Source organism: Drosophila navojoa, chromosome 3 (assembly GCF_054131105.1).
Source record: "Drosophila navojoa isolate 15081-1374.11 chromosome 3, UAZ_NAV_1.0, whole genome shotgun sequence".
In the NCBI taxonomy this organism is placed as follows: Eukaryota; Metazoa; Arthropoda; class Insecta; order Diptera; family Drosophilidae; genus Drosophila; species Drosophila navojoa.
In genome coordinates, this window is record NC_142891.1 from 12790024 (window position 1) to 12809461 (window position 19438).

At 36.9% G+C, this 19438-nt stretch overlaps 3 protein-coding genes across 6 annotated transcripts; 2 read left to right on the forward strand and 1 right to left on the reverse strand.

The window, feature by feature from the left end:
- The first annotated feature begins 207 nt into the window (after window positions 1–207).
- homer (protein) lies at window positions 208–4791 on the forward strand. The gene is given in 7 exon segments (XM_018099063.3): window positions 208–394; window positions 2374–2662; window positions 2737–3218; window positions 3297–3375; window positions 3447–3713; window positions 3773–3907; window positions 3979–4791. Coding segments are annotated over 7 exon segments (1671 nt in total). The 5' UTR covers window positions 208–389; the 3' UTR covers window positions 4393–4791.
- Window positions 4792–6149: 1358 nt separating this feature from the next.
- On the reverse strand, window positions 6150–7995 carry Aatf (Apoptosis antagonizing transcription factor). The gene is made up of 2 exons (XM_030384264.2): window positions 6466–7995; window positions 6150–6372 (listed from the first exon to the last, which is right to left on the reverse strand). Exons 1-2 carry the CDS (start codon window positions 7884–7886, stop codon window positions 6270–6272), a joined length of 1524 nt encoding a protein of 507 aa, XP_030240124.1. The 5' UTR covers window positions 7887–7995; the 3' UTR covers window positions 6150–6269.
- Window positions 7996–9734: 1739 nt separating this feature from the next.
- AkhR (Adipokinetic hormone receptor) lies at window positions 9735–17978 on the forward strand. 4 transcript variants are annotated; one of them, XM_089258566.1, is made up of 8 exons: window positions 9735–10194; window positions 11018–11097; window positions 11833–12009; window positions 14439–14711; window positions 14878–14977; window positions 15041–15532; window positions 15817–16163; window positions 17524–17978. In XM_089258566.1, the coding sequence occupies exons 3-8, from the start codon at window positions 11861–11863 to the stop codon at window positions 17567–17569; spliced, it is 1407 nt and encodes a 468-aa protein (XP_089114692.1). In that variant the 5' UTR covers window positions 9735–10194; window positions 11018–11097; window positions 11833–11860; the 3' UTR covers window positions 17570–17978. The 4 variants fall into 4 exon arrangements, with proteins under 4 accessions (XP_089114692.1, XP_089114691.1, XP_089114690.1 ...); XM_089258565.1 differs by lacking the exon at window positions 11018–11097 and having other exon boundaries at window positions 11806–12009; XM_089258564.1 differs by lacking the exon at window positions 11018–11097.
- The last annotated feature ends 1460 nt before the right edge of the window (window positions 17979–19438 follow it).

Consider the following 19438-nt stretch of genomic DNA (forward strand, 5'->3'; position numbering starts at 1 on the left):
TCATTTATGCTATAATGTGTTACTCAATGTAAAATTGTTTCAGAAGGACATCAAATAGAATAAAAAAGTTAAAATAATTGAAATACTGCTTTTTTAATATATATTGTATATTATGATTGCATTACATGCCATATCGAATGTAACGGCTGACTATCGATAAATAACAGTATGAGCAACATTGCTCTGTTATTGTAACATGGCTCACAGTTCTTTTTTTTTTAGCAACATCACTCACAGTTTTAGCCGCATTGCCTACAGTTTTTACACACAGAACAAGCGCCCTCGTTTATGTTTTATTTTTTAGTGTTATAATTAATAAAAATAAACAATTAGTATAGTCTTAACGTGTTGCCATAAAAATAAATAGAGCGCCGCAGCTAACAAACAAAATGGGGTAAGTACGAAAAATATGTCTAATACAATTTCAAACGCTGTAAATTGTGTGAAAAATCGACGCCGACGTTTTCCTTGCTGATGCTATTGTTGTTGTTGGTGCTGTTGTTGTTTCTATCGTTGTTGTTGTTGCTGATGCTCCTCTCGGATGAGGTGTAAATATATGCCATATATACAATTCGAATTGATATTATATGTACGTAGGTGTAGGCTGGCAAACGCCGCCCGTCGATACCAATTATGCGCGTGTGAGTGTCTTCTGTATGTGTGTGCGTGTGTGTGTGTGTAGGTGTAGGTGTGCGTACGCGCATTTGTTATGTGTGCGTGCGTGTATGTGTGCAGTAAACTTGAGCAAAATCAAAACGAGGCTACAAAACACTTAAGCGCATAATGCAATTTAGTCGCCAAGGCAAGAGTCAACACCCCCTAGCCCCTACCCCCTCTCTCTCCATAACCGTAACCCCTGCCACCAGCACAACCTCCACCGCAACCATCAACCACCAATAAGAACAACAATGCCAATGACATGGTGCCGACAACATCAATAAGAATTACAACAACAATAACAGACAGCACCTATGTATGTTCTCTTGTAGCTTTCGAACTGAGTGCAAGATTTGTTGTTGTGCTGTTGCTGCCATGACAGCCGTTTCAGATACATGTATATACAAAAATTATAAATGTTTACGCCACCGTTCTATCTAAATATTCAATTAGTTATCTAGAGCTTCGGTATTATGTGATGCCTCAAATGTTTGGAATTTGATTGAGCACTCAAAAAAAAATCACAGTGAACTATGCCTTTGAGTGAACAGGCGGAAATGAATGGATTATAATTTGCATGAAATTTACAGTGAACTATGTGTTGAACAAAAAGAAATGTGAATTTTTATGTGTTTATTGAAAATTTTAACCATATCGTAAACTATGGATATGCTGAGCAGGCGGAAATAAGCTTTTATTGAATAGAGGAGTGTACAGTAAACTGTGTTTATATTGAACAAATAGACTTGTTTAGGAAAATGATAAATGCATTGAACTAAGCTTATGTTGAACAGTCTTCCAACGTGTACATTAAGCCATGGACATGCTGAACATTGAGTTAGTCAAATATATTAATAATTATAAAATATGTACAATAAAAATAGAGCTCAAATTGATAACGTTAGAGCAGCTGATAACAAAACACTCATTTTTATTAATTAATTAGCAATGTACATAATCATACTATAAAATATTAACTTTCAAATATATAACGAAACCATTTATCATAAAATAAATTCATATTTATATTATCAATAACTAAATAATTATACGTTCAACTCACGGAAAGCCAAATATTTTTATTAATGTAAAATTCGTTGCTTTGCTTCTACATATTTATTTATTTTTGTATAATTTTTATTATAATTTAATTTTTTATATAAGTAAATTTTGGTTGCGTTTCTTTCTTACATTTTTTTATTTATGTTTTAAATATTTAAAGAATATAAAACATTTAAATATTTTAGTTTATTTTTGTTAATTTAAAAACTAGTAGTTTTTTTTAATTCATTATTTTAATAAGTTAATTTAAATTAATTATTGTAGTTTATTATTGCTTTTATGTATGTATTTTTTGCCTACATCAGTCATGTCAACAGTATTAATTAATTCTAGTTATTGCAAGTTGAGCAACATATGCAGGGTTCACTGTATCGATTGCTAGTTTGTTCGCATTTCCTCTATATCAATTAGCAGCTGGCACAGCCATATAAAGATCTAAATATACCGTTAGCAACTTGGTCACATATTGTATTTATTGTACGACAACCGACTTCCTCCTTCCTTCTCCCGCTGTCCCTTAGCAAGCGTGTACAAATTAAATATTAAGCCGACGTGCAAGAATTTAAATGGAATTTTTAATTAATCACCTGTGGGTGCTGCTGCCGCTGGCTCCATCTCCTTTACTCCTTTCATCTGTCTATCTCGCACAAACAGAGAGCAACCGATTTTCACTTGCCAGGCGCACGTGTTCCATATTGATCCAAAGACGAAACGCACATGGATCACGGCCAGCACGAAGGCGGTCAATGTGAGCTTCTTCTACGACATCTCACGGAATTTATACCGCATCATTAGCGTCGAGGGCACCAAGGCGGTCATCAATTCAACAATAACTCCCAGCATGACATTCACACAGACATCCCAAAAGTTTGGACAATGGAGCGATGTACGCGCCAATACGGTTTACGGCCTGGGCTTTTCCTCCGAGGCGGAACTGACAAAGGTCTGTCTGTCTATCTAAGAGCATTATCCCTTCATCAATGATCCTATCTATCATCATATTTGTCCTTTCCTTAGTTTGTGGAAAAATTCCAGGAGGTCAAGGAGGCCACCAAGAATGCCATGAAATCTGCGAATGGATCCAACGCAGTCACGCCCACCACCTCGGCGAATACATCTCCGATATCGGGACGCGCTGTGGGCGCAATGCAGAATGACAACACCAACATCGATCCTCACACCGTGGAACCGCCGAATTTAAGTAATACCAATACACAGAATGCCAATCCCGATAGTCCCTCGCATAAGCTGCTGAACACTAGCGACGGCAAGCAGGACATTGGATCGGCAACGCCTTCGCCACAGCCAACAATGGGCATGGTCGCTGGCACAGCGACCCTTGCTGGCAGCGGTAGTGGCGGAGGTGGTGGCGGTGGTGGTATTACAATTTCTTCTGGTGGCAGCATTGTGGGCATGCACACTGGACCTGGAGCGGGCGCAACGGCCGAGCAGCAGCTCAAATATGAAAACGAACGTCTGAAAATGGCACTGGCGCAGAGGTAGGAGACAGAGAGACAGATGCATATATGCAGTGGTTGTCCAGCTTCTATTATAATCGTCAAATGTATTCCTAACAGTTGCGCGAATGCCAAGAAGTGGGAAATTGAGTTGGCCACGTTGAAGAACAATAACATACGCCTGACCAGCGCCTTGCAGGTGTGTATTACATTTACAATTGGTCCTTGCCGGAAAGTGTTTTATAAGACCCACACTCACAAATCTCACAGGAATCGACGGCTAATGTGGACGAATGGAAGCGCCAGCTGCACACCTACAAGGAGGAGAACATACGCCTCAAGCGTGAAATGGAACTGATGCGTGTTAGCGGCGCCGGCGGTGCTGCTGCTGGTGGCAGTGCCTCAGAGGACGAGCTGCGACGCGAGGTGGCGGCGTTGAAGGCGCGCACAGAGACGCTGCAGGCGGAATTGCTGCAACATGAAATAGAGCTTAAAACGGCCAATATGAGTTTACGCGAAAAGTGCAATGATCAAACTGTAATTGAACATTCTATATCTATGTATATATGTACAGAGACTAATGTAGTTAATTGCAGCTGGCAAAGATGAGTGAACTGAATGTGCTGTTCGCCAAGAGTCTGTCTGATCTGTATGCGGTGCAAAAGGATATGGAGAATGTTATACATCCTGCCAAGTGCACTTGAGACGCCGAGTTCGTTGCACACAGAAAGGTTGATTGCTTGAACTTTGTTTGTTTGCCAACTATAATGGGATTATATTAATGGAATTGTATTCAATTTAGGTTTCAGCGCAGGAACAGACTACAATGGCAACCACTATAACATCAGAAACAACAACGACAACAGCAACAACAACAACAACTAGCAAACGTTATTTAAGCAATTATCTAACAGCCGACGCCGAGAGCACGCTGTCCAATGTCACCTCAATACATACACAGCTGCAATCGTCGTCGCATTACGAAGCGCATAACATGGCCCAGCTGCAGGCGTTAGATAAGCACTCGTCGCTGCTGCAGGAGCTGCATCAGCGGCAGCTGCAGGCCGCTGCCATGTCGCGACCCAACTCCGCTGTCACTGATGCAGCCGCCTCCAGTGGCGCTGCCGGCGGCACCAAAACTGCCACCATACTCGTTTCCAAATCAAAAACCAAAACTGGGCTGCCCCTGTTGCTGAAGAATTCCATTAATAATTAGGGAAAATGAGAAGGAAAGAAAAAAAAAGCAAAAGCGAAAATTGAATCAGAAAATCAATAAGCAGACGCGACTCATTGCATTTTTGTAAACTTTGTATTTGGTAGTTTTGTATACGAAAGCAAAACGGAACAAGAACCACACTCTCAACTCAACTCAACTCAGAAAAAAAAGAAAACACCCACACACTCACTGTAGGTTTATATGTATATGTATTTAATGTATCTTTCGGTATTCCTCCCCAACCCAAAGTGAACAAATTGCCCAGTATTCCAGTATTCTTTTCAAAATTGTACGCATTTTGTCTGTGTCGTGGTAATTTTTATAGCATTTAAGTGGAAAGCAAGTTTTTAAATTTCTCGAACGCATTCAAGTGCAATATAAAGGAACCTTAACAAATAATTGATATTATGTGCTCCATATAGTTTTATTTCATTCTGCTAATTGTTAATTAATTTTTAAAGAGAGCTTGACAATGAATCCAAAGTCCCGGAATCGAAAACCTCTGACGAACGATATACAAATTAATTTAAATATAAAATGAAAGAACAAATCAATTAAGAAAATGTGCTCGAAAAATTTCTAGTATTTTTAACATGTAAATTTTGGTATCTAAAAACCTGTCAACTAAATTATATATTTATTTATATTTTGTACTTTGGCGAACAAAAAGTCTTATTTATGAAATTCGAATGAAATTTGTTTATTGCTATTAATATTTCTCTTTACATTTGCAAGGTTTAATTAGAAAATTATTATGAAGAAACTTATTTATTGCAATTAAACATTAACTAACAATGACTTAGACGACGAAGCATACTAAATCACATAAAGAATAATTATTTTATAAATGAACAAATAAGAAAATACGAAACTAGCAAAGTAAAATTAAACGAATACCAAGTCAAGTATGTACGTGCAACAGTGGAAAACTAGTTTAATATATTAACAAATTATATAAATATATATGTATATGTATATGTATGTGTATATGTTCATATATACATATGTATGTGTATCTAATGAACAACAAAAGCAACTTGAAAACCGCAAGCAAAATAATATCAATATGCAATTTCCCCTCTAGACACTTAGAAACACACACACACATACACCTACACCCAGGCTCTCTCCGTTGCGAAACGGGAAAATGGGAAGGAACGCTTAAACGGTTATTTTGATGCCATATTGTTATGCAATTTGACCGGTTCGTTTTTTGCATCAATAAAATTATCCAGTTAAAGCAAAAAGTAAATAAAATCAAATAATAAACGAAACAAATGTTGAACATACAAAACTTAGCAGTTAAAAGCAAACAAACATATGAAATAAATAAAAATAAAATTCAATATGATTAAAAACTAATAGCAGTTTGTGTTTTATAGGGGAGGATTGTAACATTAATGGGAAAGGGATTTAAGTTTTTTTTTTTTTTTGTATACATATAAAATGGTTTTCATAATTTTCAACCTTTCTTTTGTATGTTTTTAAATGTATAGTATTAATCAACTGAAATGCTTCATTTTTTCAGGACCCCGAATCGTTTGTTCCATAAATTCCATATACATCTAAAAACTTGTATGTTAAAATTGGAAAACTTAACAGGAAACCGGAAAAGCAGGCACAAATAATGAAATAATTATTAAAATGCAAATTGGCATTTATTTAAATAGATATTAGTTGCACTATAAAATTTCTATGTTCATTTGCATAAATCTAAAGATCTTAAGCCTTAAAGAATTTAAACACACATTTGCTAATTTCTTGAAATTGATTTATAATTAATAATTTGTTGCACTTGAAAGATGGATCATAGAAAAGCTATAAAAATCTACAATATATTAATGTAATATGTACATAAATATACATGGATGTGTGATTTAAACAAAGAGGGATTTAAACAATTCCGTCTTGGACTCATCCGTCCAGTCACTAGCTTCATTGGGAGCCATGAAATTGATGAGCTTATTATGCACCACATATCTAATGGAAAGAGAGAGAAGTTGGTAAGTTAATTATTATTTGTTGGCTATAGTTATATATATTAGTTATAGTTATATTATGTTTTATGCCTACCGCAACTTTCTGCCTTTGCTGGCCCGGGTGTCCACTTTCTTTTTCATCTTCTGGCGCAGCTTTTGCAGCTCCACAAACTGTTTGGTTATGTCGCCCATGCTGGACGTGGTGCTAGCCTTATACTCAATCAGTTCACGCAGCTGCTGATGATAGAAATCGCTGTCATCGTAGATGTGTGTTTGCCTTTGGTTATTGTTGCTCAATTCGGAATCTTCTTGGTCAGCCTCCTGCTCCAGCTGTCGCTTCTGTTGTTGTTGCGGCTGATTGCCTTTGAGAGTTTGGGATTTCTCAATGAGTGCACTACGATTGGCCAGCGCACTGTCGATCTTTTTGATGACATCGTAATCGTCTTGCATGGATTTTCGCTTAGTACCCGCTCCAGGTGTCAACAGCTTGGTGCGATCATCCCATTTGAGCAGCACATCATTCCGATAGCTTCGCATATTCTCGAAATTGCTTTGCAGCGCGCTCGCAAAGCATTTGCTGGGCGGCTCCGACTCGGAGCTGGACTCTGTTGGCAGTTTCCGCTTCACGGCTTGGCGCAGCTCACTATGCTGCTGCGTAAGCGCCGACTGCAAGGCGAGCAGTTGATGCAGCAGCTTGGAGCTTCGCTCCCGGGTTTCCTTTAGCACCTTTTGCAGCTCCTCATCGTTATCGCTGAGCGCTTGTAGCGTCTCTGGTGGAGGCAATTGATTCGACTTGCTAGTGAACTTCTGAGTGTTGATGCGCAGCTCCAAGAGACGTTCCCAAATCTGCAGTTGGTTCTGCACACAGAGTCCTTTCTGGATTTCTGCTTGTTGGTTGGTTTTGGACATGATTTCATTCATATCGATTGCATCATTGTCAGAATCGTTTTCTTCTGAATCGCTCTCCTCTCCGTCGTCATCATCATCCTCACCGTCATCATCATCACCATCACTGCCCTCCTCTTCCTCGTCGTCTTCATCATCATCATCATCGTCTTCCTTCTGTTCTCCGCCATTCTCATAATCCATGCTGCTGTCATCATCTTCACTTTTTGCTCTATTCGTAGCAATTGTTGCATCTTTCATCTTGCTGTTAAAAGCCTTCAATTTCTCAGCTTCCTCCTCGTCTGTGTCACTCTCTTCATATGGCACCTCCTCCTCTTCTTCCTCATCGTCACTTTCCTCTTCATTGTTCTCTTCCTCAAGTTCTTTGCGACTGCTTATTTTGCCTTTGTATCGTTCGCTCTGCTCGGATAACAATTTCACATTCCTTTTACGAAAGTCTGTGCTGCGCGCATCTGGCAAATCGTATTCATCTTCGAAGTCGGCAACGCGCGCTTTGGTGGCCACATCGATGTCAGATTCATCATCGCTCTCGCTGTCGTTGGGATGGGCGAGCAGTTTGCTCACCTTTTCGGCCACGGTCTCTGGCTGTTTCTTTGATTTTCTCAACATTTTCACATGGATTTCATTTATTTTTCTTAGTAAAAACAAAACCTGTGAAAACTTCCACAACACGTGAAGGTAGAATTCACTCCGGAACTGAGTCCGATTGCTCGAGTTAGTGTGTAATTGAACTAAACTTGGTCATCGATATTTGGATTAAGTAATAATATCGATATGTTTTAGCAACAGGTTAAACTGTGCTACAAAAATATTATTAACTTTTAATTAAAATTGCTTTTCTTTAATGATGTTTACTATTAATTTTATTAAACAAGATAAATCATAAACAACGTAGGTTGTAAAGTATTCTTAGCTTGCACAAATTTTGAATATCTGTTAGAAATAAATATTATGTTTTAAATTATTTTTGAATCTAATTTCATGTTAATTACAAAAATAAAATAATTAAACAGTTATCACCCTATTTTCAAATTACACTTTACTGTTTTGGTCATATATTTTAATGTTGTTGAGGCAGGAGTTTATTGTATTGAGAGAACTGCTTGAGTTAGGAGAATATTTTATTGATGCAAAGAAGTCGCATACTTTGAGGCTGTAAAATTGATATAAAAATGGTGTAATATTTTGTTTAGCCATTCAGTAAGTAAACATTTTTTTTTTACTATATTACAACCATTTAAGAGTGTTACATTTAAAAAAGTTTTACTTTTAATTATAATAAAACTTTGTAAAATGAGCTATAATTATCAATGTAATCGCAGGAGTTAATGTTGATATACCGATAGATAGAATTCTACATTGCAAACTCTTTAATGCACAACCTCTCGACACGCTGCCTCATTAAAATGAACAATATGATTGCCTTATCAGCGCAGGTGCATCTTGATAACTATTCGCACACACATACAGTATATATCAGTGTATGTGTGCGTGTTTGAATGCCAACGCTGCACACACTTGCGCACACTATTCATAGCATACAATGGGGGGCTGTGAAATGTCATATGGACTATGAACATGAACTTGAAATCCTTTTTGTTGGGACCAATTTGTGCTCATTATATAAATGAAATGTTTGGCAAATTGCGACTTGGCATTTATGGGCAGCGCAACAAAAAAAAAAAGATAGAAAAATGAAAAGAGTAGTACAAATATGTGGAAAAAATATGGGCAAAATGGTTAACCTTGAAAAGTGCAGAAATGCGGTTCAAAGCAGACGCCAATGGGCAGTCAAAGTAAACGCAAGTGTTGCCGGAAAAGGATAATTTACGCAGTATTTCAATTTGTTGAACAATAAATCAAGTATATATACTTAAATATATATTTATTTCATATATTCGTGTTAAGTTGGTGAAAAAGTCAAGACGTGCCGCCACCAGACGCAGATAAGCTAATATACGTATATGTATGCATATGTATACATAAATAAATAAAATATATATTTTTTTGAGACACGCTCACGGCATGCGTTTTACGGTTTTTATTACGTTGATAAGCGCGCCGTAGCGTTTTGGCAATTCGCCCGTATAGGCAGACCAGCTTTGAACTTTGAATTACACACAGATAGAGACAGCAACAGAGACAGGGGCGGAGACAGAGACGGAGACAGTGAGGGGCCGCGGCATACGCATTGAATTTATGCGGGCGGGACAACACGGCGAACACATGTCCAACATTTTTTTTGGGGTCGTCTGCTGTTATCACTGCCCGGCCGGCATTACCAACTACATGTGCTTGTGTGAGAGTAAGTGCGCCAGCTGTGTAGCACTTTTTGTTAGTATTTATATTATTTTCAAATTAGATTATCAGTTGTTGTTGAGATTTCGATTTCACGGCAGCAGCAGTAGCCAGCGCAGCATCAGCTGCCACAGCAGCCGCCCTCTTAATTCAGTCAGTTCCTGTACGCCGCACGGTGCAAATAGATGTTCGCGAACCGCGAATCAGATGAGTTATCGATAACATAACTCACGCCGCTCTCTCTCGCCCTCTCTTTTTCACACACTGTGTATGTGTGTGTGTGTGGTCAGTGCTGTAAACTGATCGATTGCATTGTGTTGACCGTTCTGCTGGTGTGTTGGTGCGTGAGGTGTGCAAATTATCAGATCTTGCATACACTCACGCATATATACACAGGCACGCACACACACACCTGCACAGACACGACTGTGTATATGGCAAGCACAACAATAATATTCACACACATGCACACAAACATACATATATTATTATATTCTTGGACACGGTGCGCGCGCGTGTTTAGAGAACGCAAAACAACGGTATTCGAAAGAAACCAAAACAGGAAAATAAAAGGAAGCAATTATCGCACAGACGTAATCATTGATTACGCTTAAAATAGGTGAATTGTTGGCTAGATTAAGCCGTTAGGAAAAAAGTGTTGTATAACAGTATGTGTGAAGAGTAAATTTGAATGGGAATAATATATGTACATATATAGTTTCTATAACAATTCGACTATAATTTGCTGAGCTATCCGGTTCATGATTGTTTTTAATTGCCCGAACGGCGAGCCCCCTTGCAATGTCTGTCTATTTCATTTATTTATCTCCGACTTTAACAACAACACAGACTAAGAAAGCAAAAGTTCAAAAGGCCAGCAAACACTGTGCGATTAAACAAATAAATAAACAATTAATTTATTGTGCTACAAGTTGTGATGCTCAAGGATTAATGTACGGAGAGGCATTTTAATTGTTGTTGTTGTTGTCTTGTCGTAATCTGTAATGTTGTTGATGTTGTTGTTGTTGTTGTTGTTGTTGCTGTTCTCCCTTCTCAATTGAGTGAGTCTGGGTGTCTGCTCCATTGAGCGCAATTGATTAACTGATTATCGAGCCAGAGGCATGAGAGAGCAACATTATTAATAATAATAAACAAGAGTCGCAACGCAGCATAAGTTGAGTTTTGACATACATCAAAAATATATGTGAGTGAGATTGTAAGAATTAGTTCAAGGTCAATATTTGAAATAAAGCTGAAAAAATCATTAAAAACGTACTAAAAATAATAATAAAAAAAAGAAAAAACCGTATATAATCAAAGACAAAACAATATAAATTCACAACATTCCGAAACAGCGGGATAAATGAGTGAAGTTAATTAATCGAATTGAGTAAGAAAAATAACATATACATATGTATACGCATTACGGGGCTATCCTTTAGCTCTTTGGACTATAGGGCGCAATAAGAGAAGGCAGCTCTGAAGTCTGATTCAGTGTCTGTTTTTGTGATTATCAAGCAAGGTTGGAAATCGAGCGTATTGCAAAAAGAAAAAACGAAAATAAATACACACATCTCAAAATGCTGGAACGCAAATAACAATAAACAAATGTATACATATATGCAGTTATATATTTGAAATATATATTTATTATATGTGTTTACCATTAAATAATCAATTAATCAAGTGTAAGCAATTTATTTTGCTAAGCAGAGTGATGGAAACTTAAATGTACAATTAGTGTTTTAATAAATTTCTTTAAAATTATTTGTATAAAATATAAAATTAAAAAAAATATTTCATAAATAAATAAATTTCTACTTCTTATGCCAAGAAGTCTTTAAAAGCGACTACTTGAGGCAATATACTTGGCTAATTTGTTTATATATATTTAAAAAAATTTAAATAATCTGCAAATAACTTTTACTCATTCCAAGAAAAATCCATCAAGCCTAAAAATTGTTGATAATTATTTCCATTTCCTTCAAGTTCTCTTTGATTCTAGAATACCTAAAAATAAAAATAAAGATATATATGTATATATTTTCTTGCACTTTAGTTAATTAAAATAAAATTTATTGCGCGCTCATAAAAAATTAAAAAGAAATTAAAAAGTAGAAAAAGAGGAAATATTCCAATAAATTTTTATATTTAATAACTAATAAATAGTCGAGTCAATAATATATATATTCAAACTGTTTATTTTGGCCAAATTCACGTGCGCCAAAAGTTTATAAACAAACGGGAATTGTTGCAGAGAGCGGTGTGTGTTATTGGCCACTAAAATGGCCGCGCCTGGCGAAGTGAATGAGGTTGTTTATGATCATCGTATATTGCGTGACTGGTCCAATGTGAATAATACAAACGGCACAATGCATCTGTCCAAGGATATGATATTCAATGACGGCCATCGTCTGTCCATCGCGGTCTACAGGTGAGTGTGAGCAATGGAGAAAAGGGAAATGGGAATGGAATGGAGAACGGGAATGAGAAATGCGAATGGGAAATGGGAATGTGACTGGGGACTTTCTATACTCAGCTTAACATGTGAGATCACCCACACATACTTGCCCAAGCCAGCATTGTTGTACTTTGACACACACACACATATACATATATAGACAGTTACACACACAGTCACACTGATAAGCAGCGGCTGTGTAAGCACTTTTCTAAAAACTTATCAGCCAATGTGTAGGTGTGTGGTTGTGGTTATAAATAAGTATAAATCATGTCGTGCTCATGTCTATCAGTCTCTGATTTTAATAATTTTTCACTTGGAATTTGAACGCTTTGGATCAGCGTAGGGTTCACATTAATAGAGTGATTCGAAATGTTACACAGATCGTAGCAGCTGATTGACGTTCACAAAACTGACTAAGAAGCCCGTAGAAAGTAGTTTTTTTTTTAAACGAAAAAAGAAATGCATATTATACAAATTTAGTTTTATTAACTAAAGCGTTATATGTTGTACAACTAGGTGCTTATTGTTGCGGGTATTGAATTATTTAGTTGATGATTAAATCAAATTTATGCCAAGTACCAACATGCGTATACGTAATATTGATAATGGGGAAATGTGAATAAAGTAGGATTTTCTTTATGAGAATAATTAATGCTAAGAGTGAATCTGAGAATATATGTATATATTATTTTATAGAATTATTAAGCACCTTACACAGTCTAGACAGTTGATTGATTGAGTGGCAACAAATAAAAATCAAAAAGTTACAGTTATGAAAAAATGTATATAAACTTTTTAATTATGGCTATAAATTTTCTATACAATATTAATTAAATATATGCAAAATATATAGAATATATAGCAATTTGTTATATATTATATTATATTATTTTTAATAATAGATAAATACTTTGCTTATATTTTTGCACATATTTTTGTTAAATATATCTATTAAGTGTTTATAATAAATATCTTCTTTTTTAAAATAGCTAAATACATTTCAAAAGATAATTAACAATATTTTTTGTTGTAAGCTGCTTATGTCTGCAAATCATATTTAAATACAACAATAACTGCCTTTGACATTTCAATTTGAGAGAATTGTAAATTTTTATGTCTACATTAAGCCAAGACCGACTTCAGTCTTTTATTTTAGCTATGCGCTAAAAGGTCTTTGAACGCGAGTCATAAAATTATATTTGCTGAACGAACGTTGCGGCGTTTATCGTTTATGGAAAAATCGTTATGTTTGGTAAAATCGGTGAAAAAGTGTTATGAAAGTGAGCTTCGACTAGCACATACCCTAAACTATGAAGAATACGTAGTTTTTATTACCAAATGCTGTACAGTATTTATTTTCATTTTAGCTGATTTAAATGGAAAGAATTTGTTTGCTTTGGGAGTTGCTTTTCTTCTGATTCTTTAATTTACTTTTTATTTTATTATGTGCGCATGTACATTTAGCAATGTATCCTATTTAATACAAGATATTCCAGTATTTCCGATGTTTTTATATCGTTAAGTTTACTTTAATGTAGTGAAATGTTATTATACTGCTACTGGGCCGATATAGCCCGAAGTGTATATTCTAACGTTTCTTTATTTATTTATATTCGATATTTATAAGTGTAAATATTAGCTTGTAATATTTGCATACGCTTTATCATTATGTAATATATTATCAAATGCAGAATATTTTGATTTATTGACTATAAAAATCATGTTTGCCAACTAACTCCGTTTATTGCGCTTTATCAAACAATCGTTGGGCTTGTCGAAATGAGTGAGCCCCATTTTGATTTGTTATACGATTTAAGGTACTTTACAAATTTAACATTGCAAACTCTATGTTCTACAGATAAGATATAAAAAATATATAAAATGGCATTTTTATTCTTATTATTATTTTAAAAAAAATATTCTGTATATATTATTATGAATATAGCTGCACCCTTTAAAAGAATTTAATGCTCAAAATACAAGTTTACAAACAATAAATTTGTACAATAAATTTTTCTTTTTTATGCTAAAGAAAATGAATATTAATTATTTCCGTTTTGCTCTTTCCTTCATTACTTTATCATAGTTTTTCATTAATACTTATATAAACACCATAATGTAATATACCCGTTGATTGCCATTGCGATATAAGCTATTACATAAATATAGTGATAAACTCCATAGTCACTCCTTCCTTGGGTCGTTTGAGCTGCAGTTGAAGTCGCTGCTTTGTTCAAATCGTATGACCCACTTAGCACAGAGCCGAATGGCACCCACGCCACGTCAAGCCGCGCCCCGCCCCGCCCCCACACGTGATTGCCTTATCCCCGAACGATAGCGCTCAGTCGCTCGCTCGTGCTATTGGCCGATTAATCGCCACGACCTTTTCCCATTCGCAGCATACTCTTTGTGATCTCATCAATTGGGAACTGCACAGTGCTCTATCTGCTGACCAAGCGTCGACTGCGTGGCCCCTTGCGTATCGACATCATGCTAATGCATTTGGCCATTGCCGATCTAATGGTGACGTTTCTGCTGATGCCGCTCGAGATTGCGTGGGCCTGGACGGTGCAGTGGCGTTCCACGGACCTCATGTGCCGTCTCATGAGCTTCTTTCGCGTGTTCGGACTGTACTTGTCCAGCTTTGTCATGGTCTGCATATCGCTCGACAGGTGAGTTGACGGCAAATTCGACTGTGTTGCTAATGGACCAAATTGATTGGCCAGATAAGGCGACAAACACACACACAAACACACACACGCACACGCAGAGACAAAGTGTCAATCGCTTGCCTAACATTTCGATTAAGTTTCTCTCTCTCTCTCTTTCCTTCTCTAGATACTATGCAATCCTGAAGCCACTGAAACGATCCTATAATCGTGGCCGCATCATGCTGGCCTGCGCTTGGCTGGGCTCCGTCATCTGCAGCATTCCGCAGGTGGGTCCGACACACACACAGTAGTTAACCAATTCCAATTAATGTCAGTCATTGCCATTGCAGGCCTTTCTCTTCCACGTCGAGGAGCATCCGACCGTCAAAGGCTATTTCCAGTGCGTCACCTTTCATTCGTTCGCCGGTGATTTTGACAACTCGCTCTATCAGATCGGCACAATGTGTGCCATGTACGCATTTCCATTGATCGCATTCATTTACTGCTACGGTGCCATCTACCTGGAGATCTATCGCAAGAATCAGCGTGTGCTGAAGGATGTCATCGCGGAGCGCTTTCGCCGCTCCAACGACGACGTCTTGAGTCGCGCCAAGAAACGCACTCTCAAGATGACCATCACGATTGTGATTGTGTTCATTATCTGCTGGACTCCGTACTACTTCATATGCATGTGGTATTCCCTCGACAAGACGTCCGTGCACAAGGTCAATTCGCTGGTGCGCAAAGCTCTCTTCATATTCGCCTCAACGAATTCGTGCATGAATCCCTTGGTCTATGGGCTGTACAATATACGTGGACGCATGAACAACAACAACAATGTGGTAAGAAAGGATCTCTCTGTCTTTCCTTCCGTAACTCTTTTTGATTGTATACCCTTTTCCCCTTTACCCACAAAGGGTATTTAATAGTCGATCACTCTCGACTAGAGCTTTTTTACTTGCTTTATTTTTCTTTTTATTAATTAATTAATTTTTCTGCTAACTTTAAAGACAGTCTTATCTATTTTCACAACTTTCTCTCTCTCTCTCTCTCTCTCTCTCTCGCTCTCATTTTATAAACTTCCCTCTAGTTAATTGTATCTAAAGTTTCTTTCATCAACTTTCAGTCAGTCAACAATCGTCACACTTCGCTCTCGAATCGCCTGGACTCCTCCAATCAATTACTGCAGAAGCCCATCAACACGCTGCCCAATGGCAATGGCAATGTGGTGGCTGCTGCTGTGGCTGCCACCACAAAACTGGCGCATGTGGTGCGCTTGAAGACAAATGGTGCTGGTGGTGGTGGTGTTGGTGGTGGTGCCGATGACGTGCAGTCTCCAACTGCAGCAGCGCCGCTCGCCGCCCCACTGGATGCGAATGGCGACGACGACGTCAGTGTCTCTGTTGTCACCGTCAAGTGCGGACACCCGGAGCAGACGCCCAAGCAGCCCAAGACACCCATCATCTGCCTCAGGTAATGTTTGTGCGCCTCCGTGGCTGCCGTTTACCTTTTTATGACATTCCCCATCTCCCATCAACTTCACTTTTCATTTAGGTTTTCGCACAGTTGTCGGCATAAATTGTCCGATTTTATGTTGCGGTCTAAATTCGCCAGAGCTGCGATTGCGTGGCTCCTGGCTCGCTCAATTTAGCCACAATAGGAAAGTGAATTTGTGGTTAGCCGCGCATGGGGTTAATGGGTTATATGGGTAGTACAGTCTGGAGTTTGTGTTGTGCTATTAAGGCTCAACTGTTAGCTCAGCGGGAATCCTTTTCTGCAGTTAGCAACCAGAAATCAAAATAAGGCAAAATTCCAGCTATATTTCGATTCCGCGTTTACAAGTTAATCTCTTATAGTTCGTTCTCTAGGATCTGCGTAATCCGAAGGAATTTTTAGATAGGTACATGTGAAAACTATTCAAATTCTGCATAAAGGGAAATTAGTTCTCTATGGCTGCTGTAGGTGGACGTCATAAGAGTAAGGCAAGCTAAACACCTGATACATACATATAGAATGCAGTATTGATAGTATTCATTCGTTGATTAGTATTACTGTTTAGCTACGTATATATTAGTATAGTTATATGATCCGATTTGATTGATTATCACATATGTGAAAAGCAATAAATCTTTACTCAAAGAAAATAATAATAATTAAAACAAAGCCCCTTCATAAAGTTTGGGAATTCTTCTTTGACTTCCACAAGAAGTAGGTTATTCATTTCAAATAATATTACTATCATAGTACTTATTCACTTTCTTTTCTGCCTTACTTTACTTGCCACATCATCATGTCATCTGATGTTCCCGATTTTCGATGAGCACCATCAGATGTCTATCTAACTCTATGAAGTATATCCATTAATATTAATACTAATTGCTCCGATATAGATTGAGTCTTAGTGTATACTTACATTACATTTTTGTTTACTGCCGATTAACATTTCTGTTAATACCAAATTTTAATCGCCCTGGCTATCTTTACGTCTTTTTTGTGGATACTTATCGACTTTTAATTAATTGAAGCCATAAAAGCCTTATCTATCTTTATGTACTTCATTAAAAATACTTGGAGGAGGTTTATCTTCACCCAATCTCTCTTTATTTGCACCTTTGACCATACGCTGACCTTGAGTAGCTACATTAACCCCCGCCCAAATATTAGTTTATGCTAATGTCAACCTGGCACCGAAGTGGGATCCACTTAAAAACTCATATATCACATTGTGTCAACTCATCAGCATCAACAACAATGCGAAAGACTAAAACAAATCGTGTATGTGTGTGTGTGTGTGTGTGTGTGTGTGTGTGTGTCTGTGTCTGTGTACTTACAGCTGTGGCGACTCTATCGATACGGGCAGTGCGGAAAAGAAGACATAGATTACAGGGTATCTGGAGCAGAGATTCAATGACAACAGATGAGTTAATTAAGAGTTGCTACCGTTTAACGCTTAATGCGGCTCCGAACAAAAGGCTTCTTGATTTGCTTCTTCTTTTTTGCATTTAACTTACAGATTAAAATGTTAAGAGCACGATCAAAAAAAAAAAAAAAAAAAAAAAACTAAACAACCAAAAAACAAAAAAAAATTAATTTGGTCTGGGCCTGTTAAATGTTAAAAGGCTATCATAAAATACGCTTAAGACGTAATAGCGCGTAATATTAGATACTCTAGTTAGTTGGCTTATTGCTTAATTTAAATTAATTTATTCATAAACACACAGAATATCATATGTAAAATGATAGAAAAATAGCAAATAACAACAAAATGAACAAACAGAACAACAACAATGCGATGTGTTTAATTAATGATCAGATCCACAGGCTACACCCTGTCCATAACCATAGAGCTCTGGCTTTATTTGCATTGGGTCTTTTCATAAAGACGACGTTAATCATTTGCTTTATAGCCTGCGTTGACGCTAATTATATGGTCAATCGTAAGCGTGTGTGTCTGTGTGCGCTTTTAAATATTTATTAGACATAGATATGCGATGAATGGAAAACTCGTTCCATTTGAGGGCAAACTCGGGAGTTGTATTGACTGACCTTTAACCAGTTTTTTATTATTTTTTATTTACTTAACTGCGCAAGTGTGCATAGTTGTAGGGCCTTAAATAGGCTAAGTGAAGCTCTATGTAAAGGGAAGTAAGTGTAAATATAATATATAAATAGATATATAAATATAATAATTGCTGGAAAAGTATACCAATTGGTGGAAAATTGAGAACATGTTGAGAGCAAAACAATTCACAGCACTAATATCCATAAGCATATCGAATATAAATGTATGTATGTTCGTAACTTATGAATCGACTGCATTAGTTAGCTTTAAAGCTTATCTAAAATAATATTGTTTAACATATTAAATATAATATTTATACGAACTATGCAAATATCCTGCAATTGAAAATTAATAACGAAAGCCTTTAGATTAATTTTGCGTGAGTTAAGTCTTTGTTTCACTTTTAGGTACTTATTTAAGGTTTATATACTGATTTTCTGCATGTGTGTACCACAGATTTTGTCTAAATATGAAATGCTTTATTAGTCATATAAGTTTATTTTACTTATATATAGTTCTTAGAAGTAAATTTAAGAACTCTGTATACATTTTAGGTTTTCAGAGAATAATCTCTGAATATCATACTTCCTTAGGTCTACATATTCCTTGTAGTAGTTGCTTTTTATTTTGATTAATTCTTTTGGTATTAGCTACTGGCTAAGATTCTAGCAAGCCCAAGTCAAATTTACCAGTTTATGGCTTCAATTTTTAGCAAGATATGAATTTTCTATGAAGCATATTTACATCCTATATATGTATATGGATTTTGTCTTAACTCCAATACCAATCCATGCATAACATATAATATAAGTATATATCTTTATGATTAAAATCTATATAGCTACGATAATCTATTGACCTCTTACTAATGCTTATATGCCAATCTTTGCCTATCAACTAGTTATGCATAGTTATAGCTTTGCCTTTGCTAGGCCTTCTCTTTTATTCACTAATTTGTCAGTAGTAATTTTTACAACGGTGTTTTGGCTCTTTGTATGGCCCCACACACCCACGCGGCATCCTATGCGACAGTTTTAAGTGCGGCCACTGCGCCAGTTTGAGAGTAACCCAATTAATGGTCAAAAAGGCATAAAAGACAATTTCCTGAGTGAGCGGACAGACAGTGTTAGAAAGTGGCTCACTTTCGTTACACTGCACAGCAAAGTCACGTTCACACACATGCTCG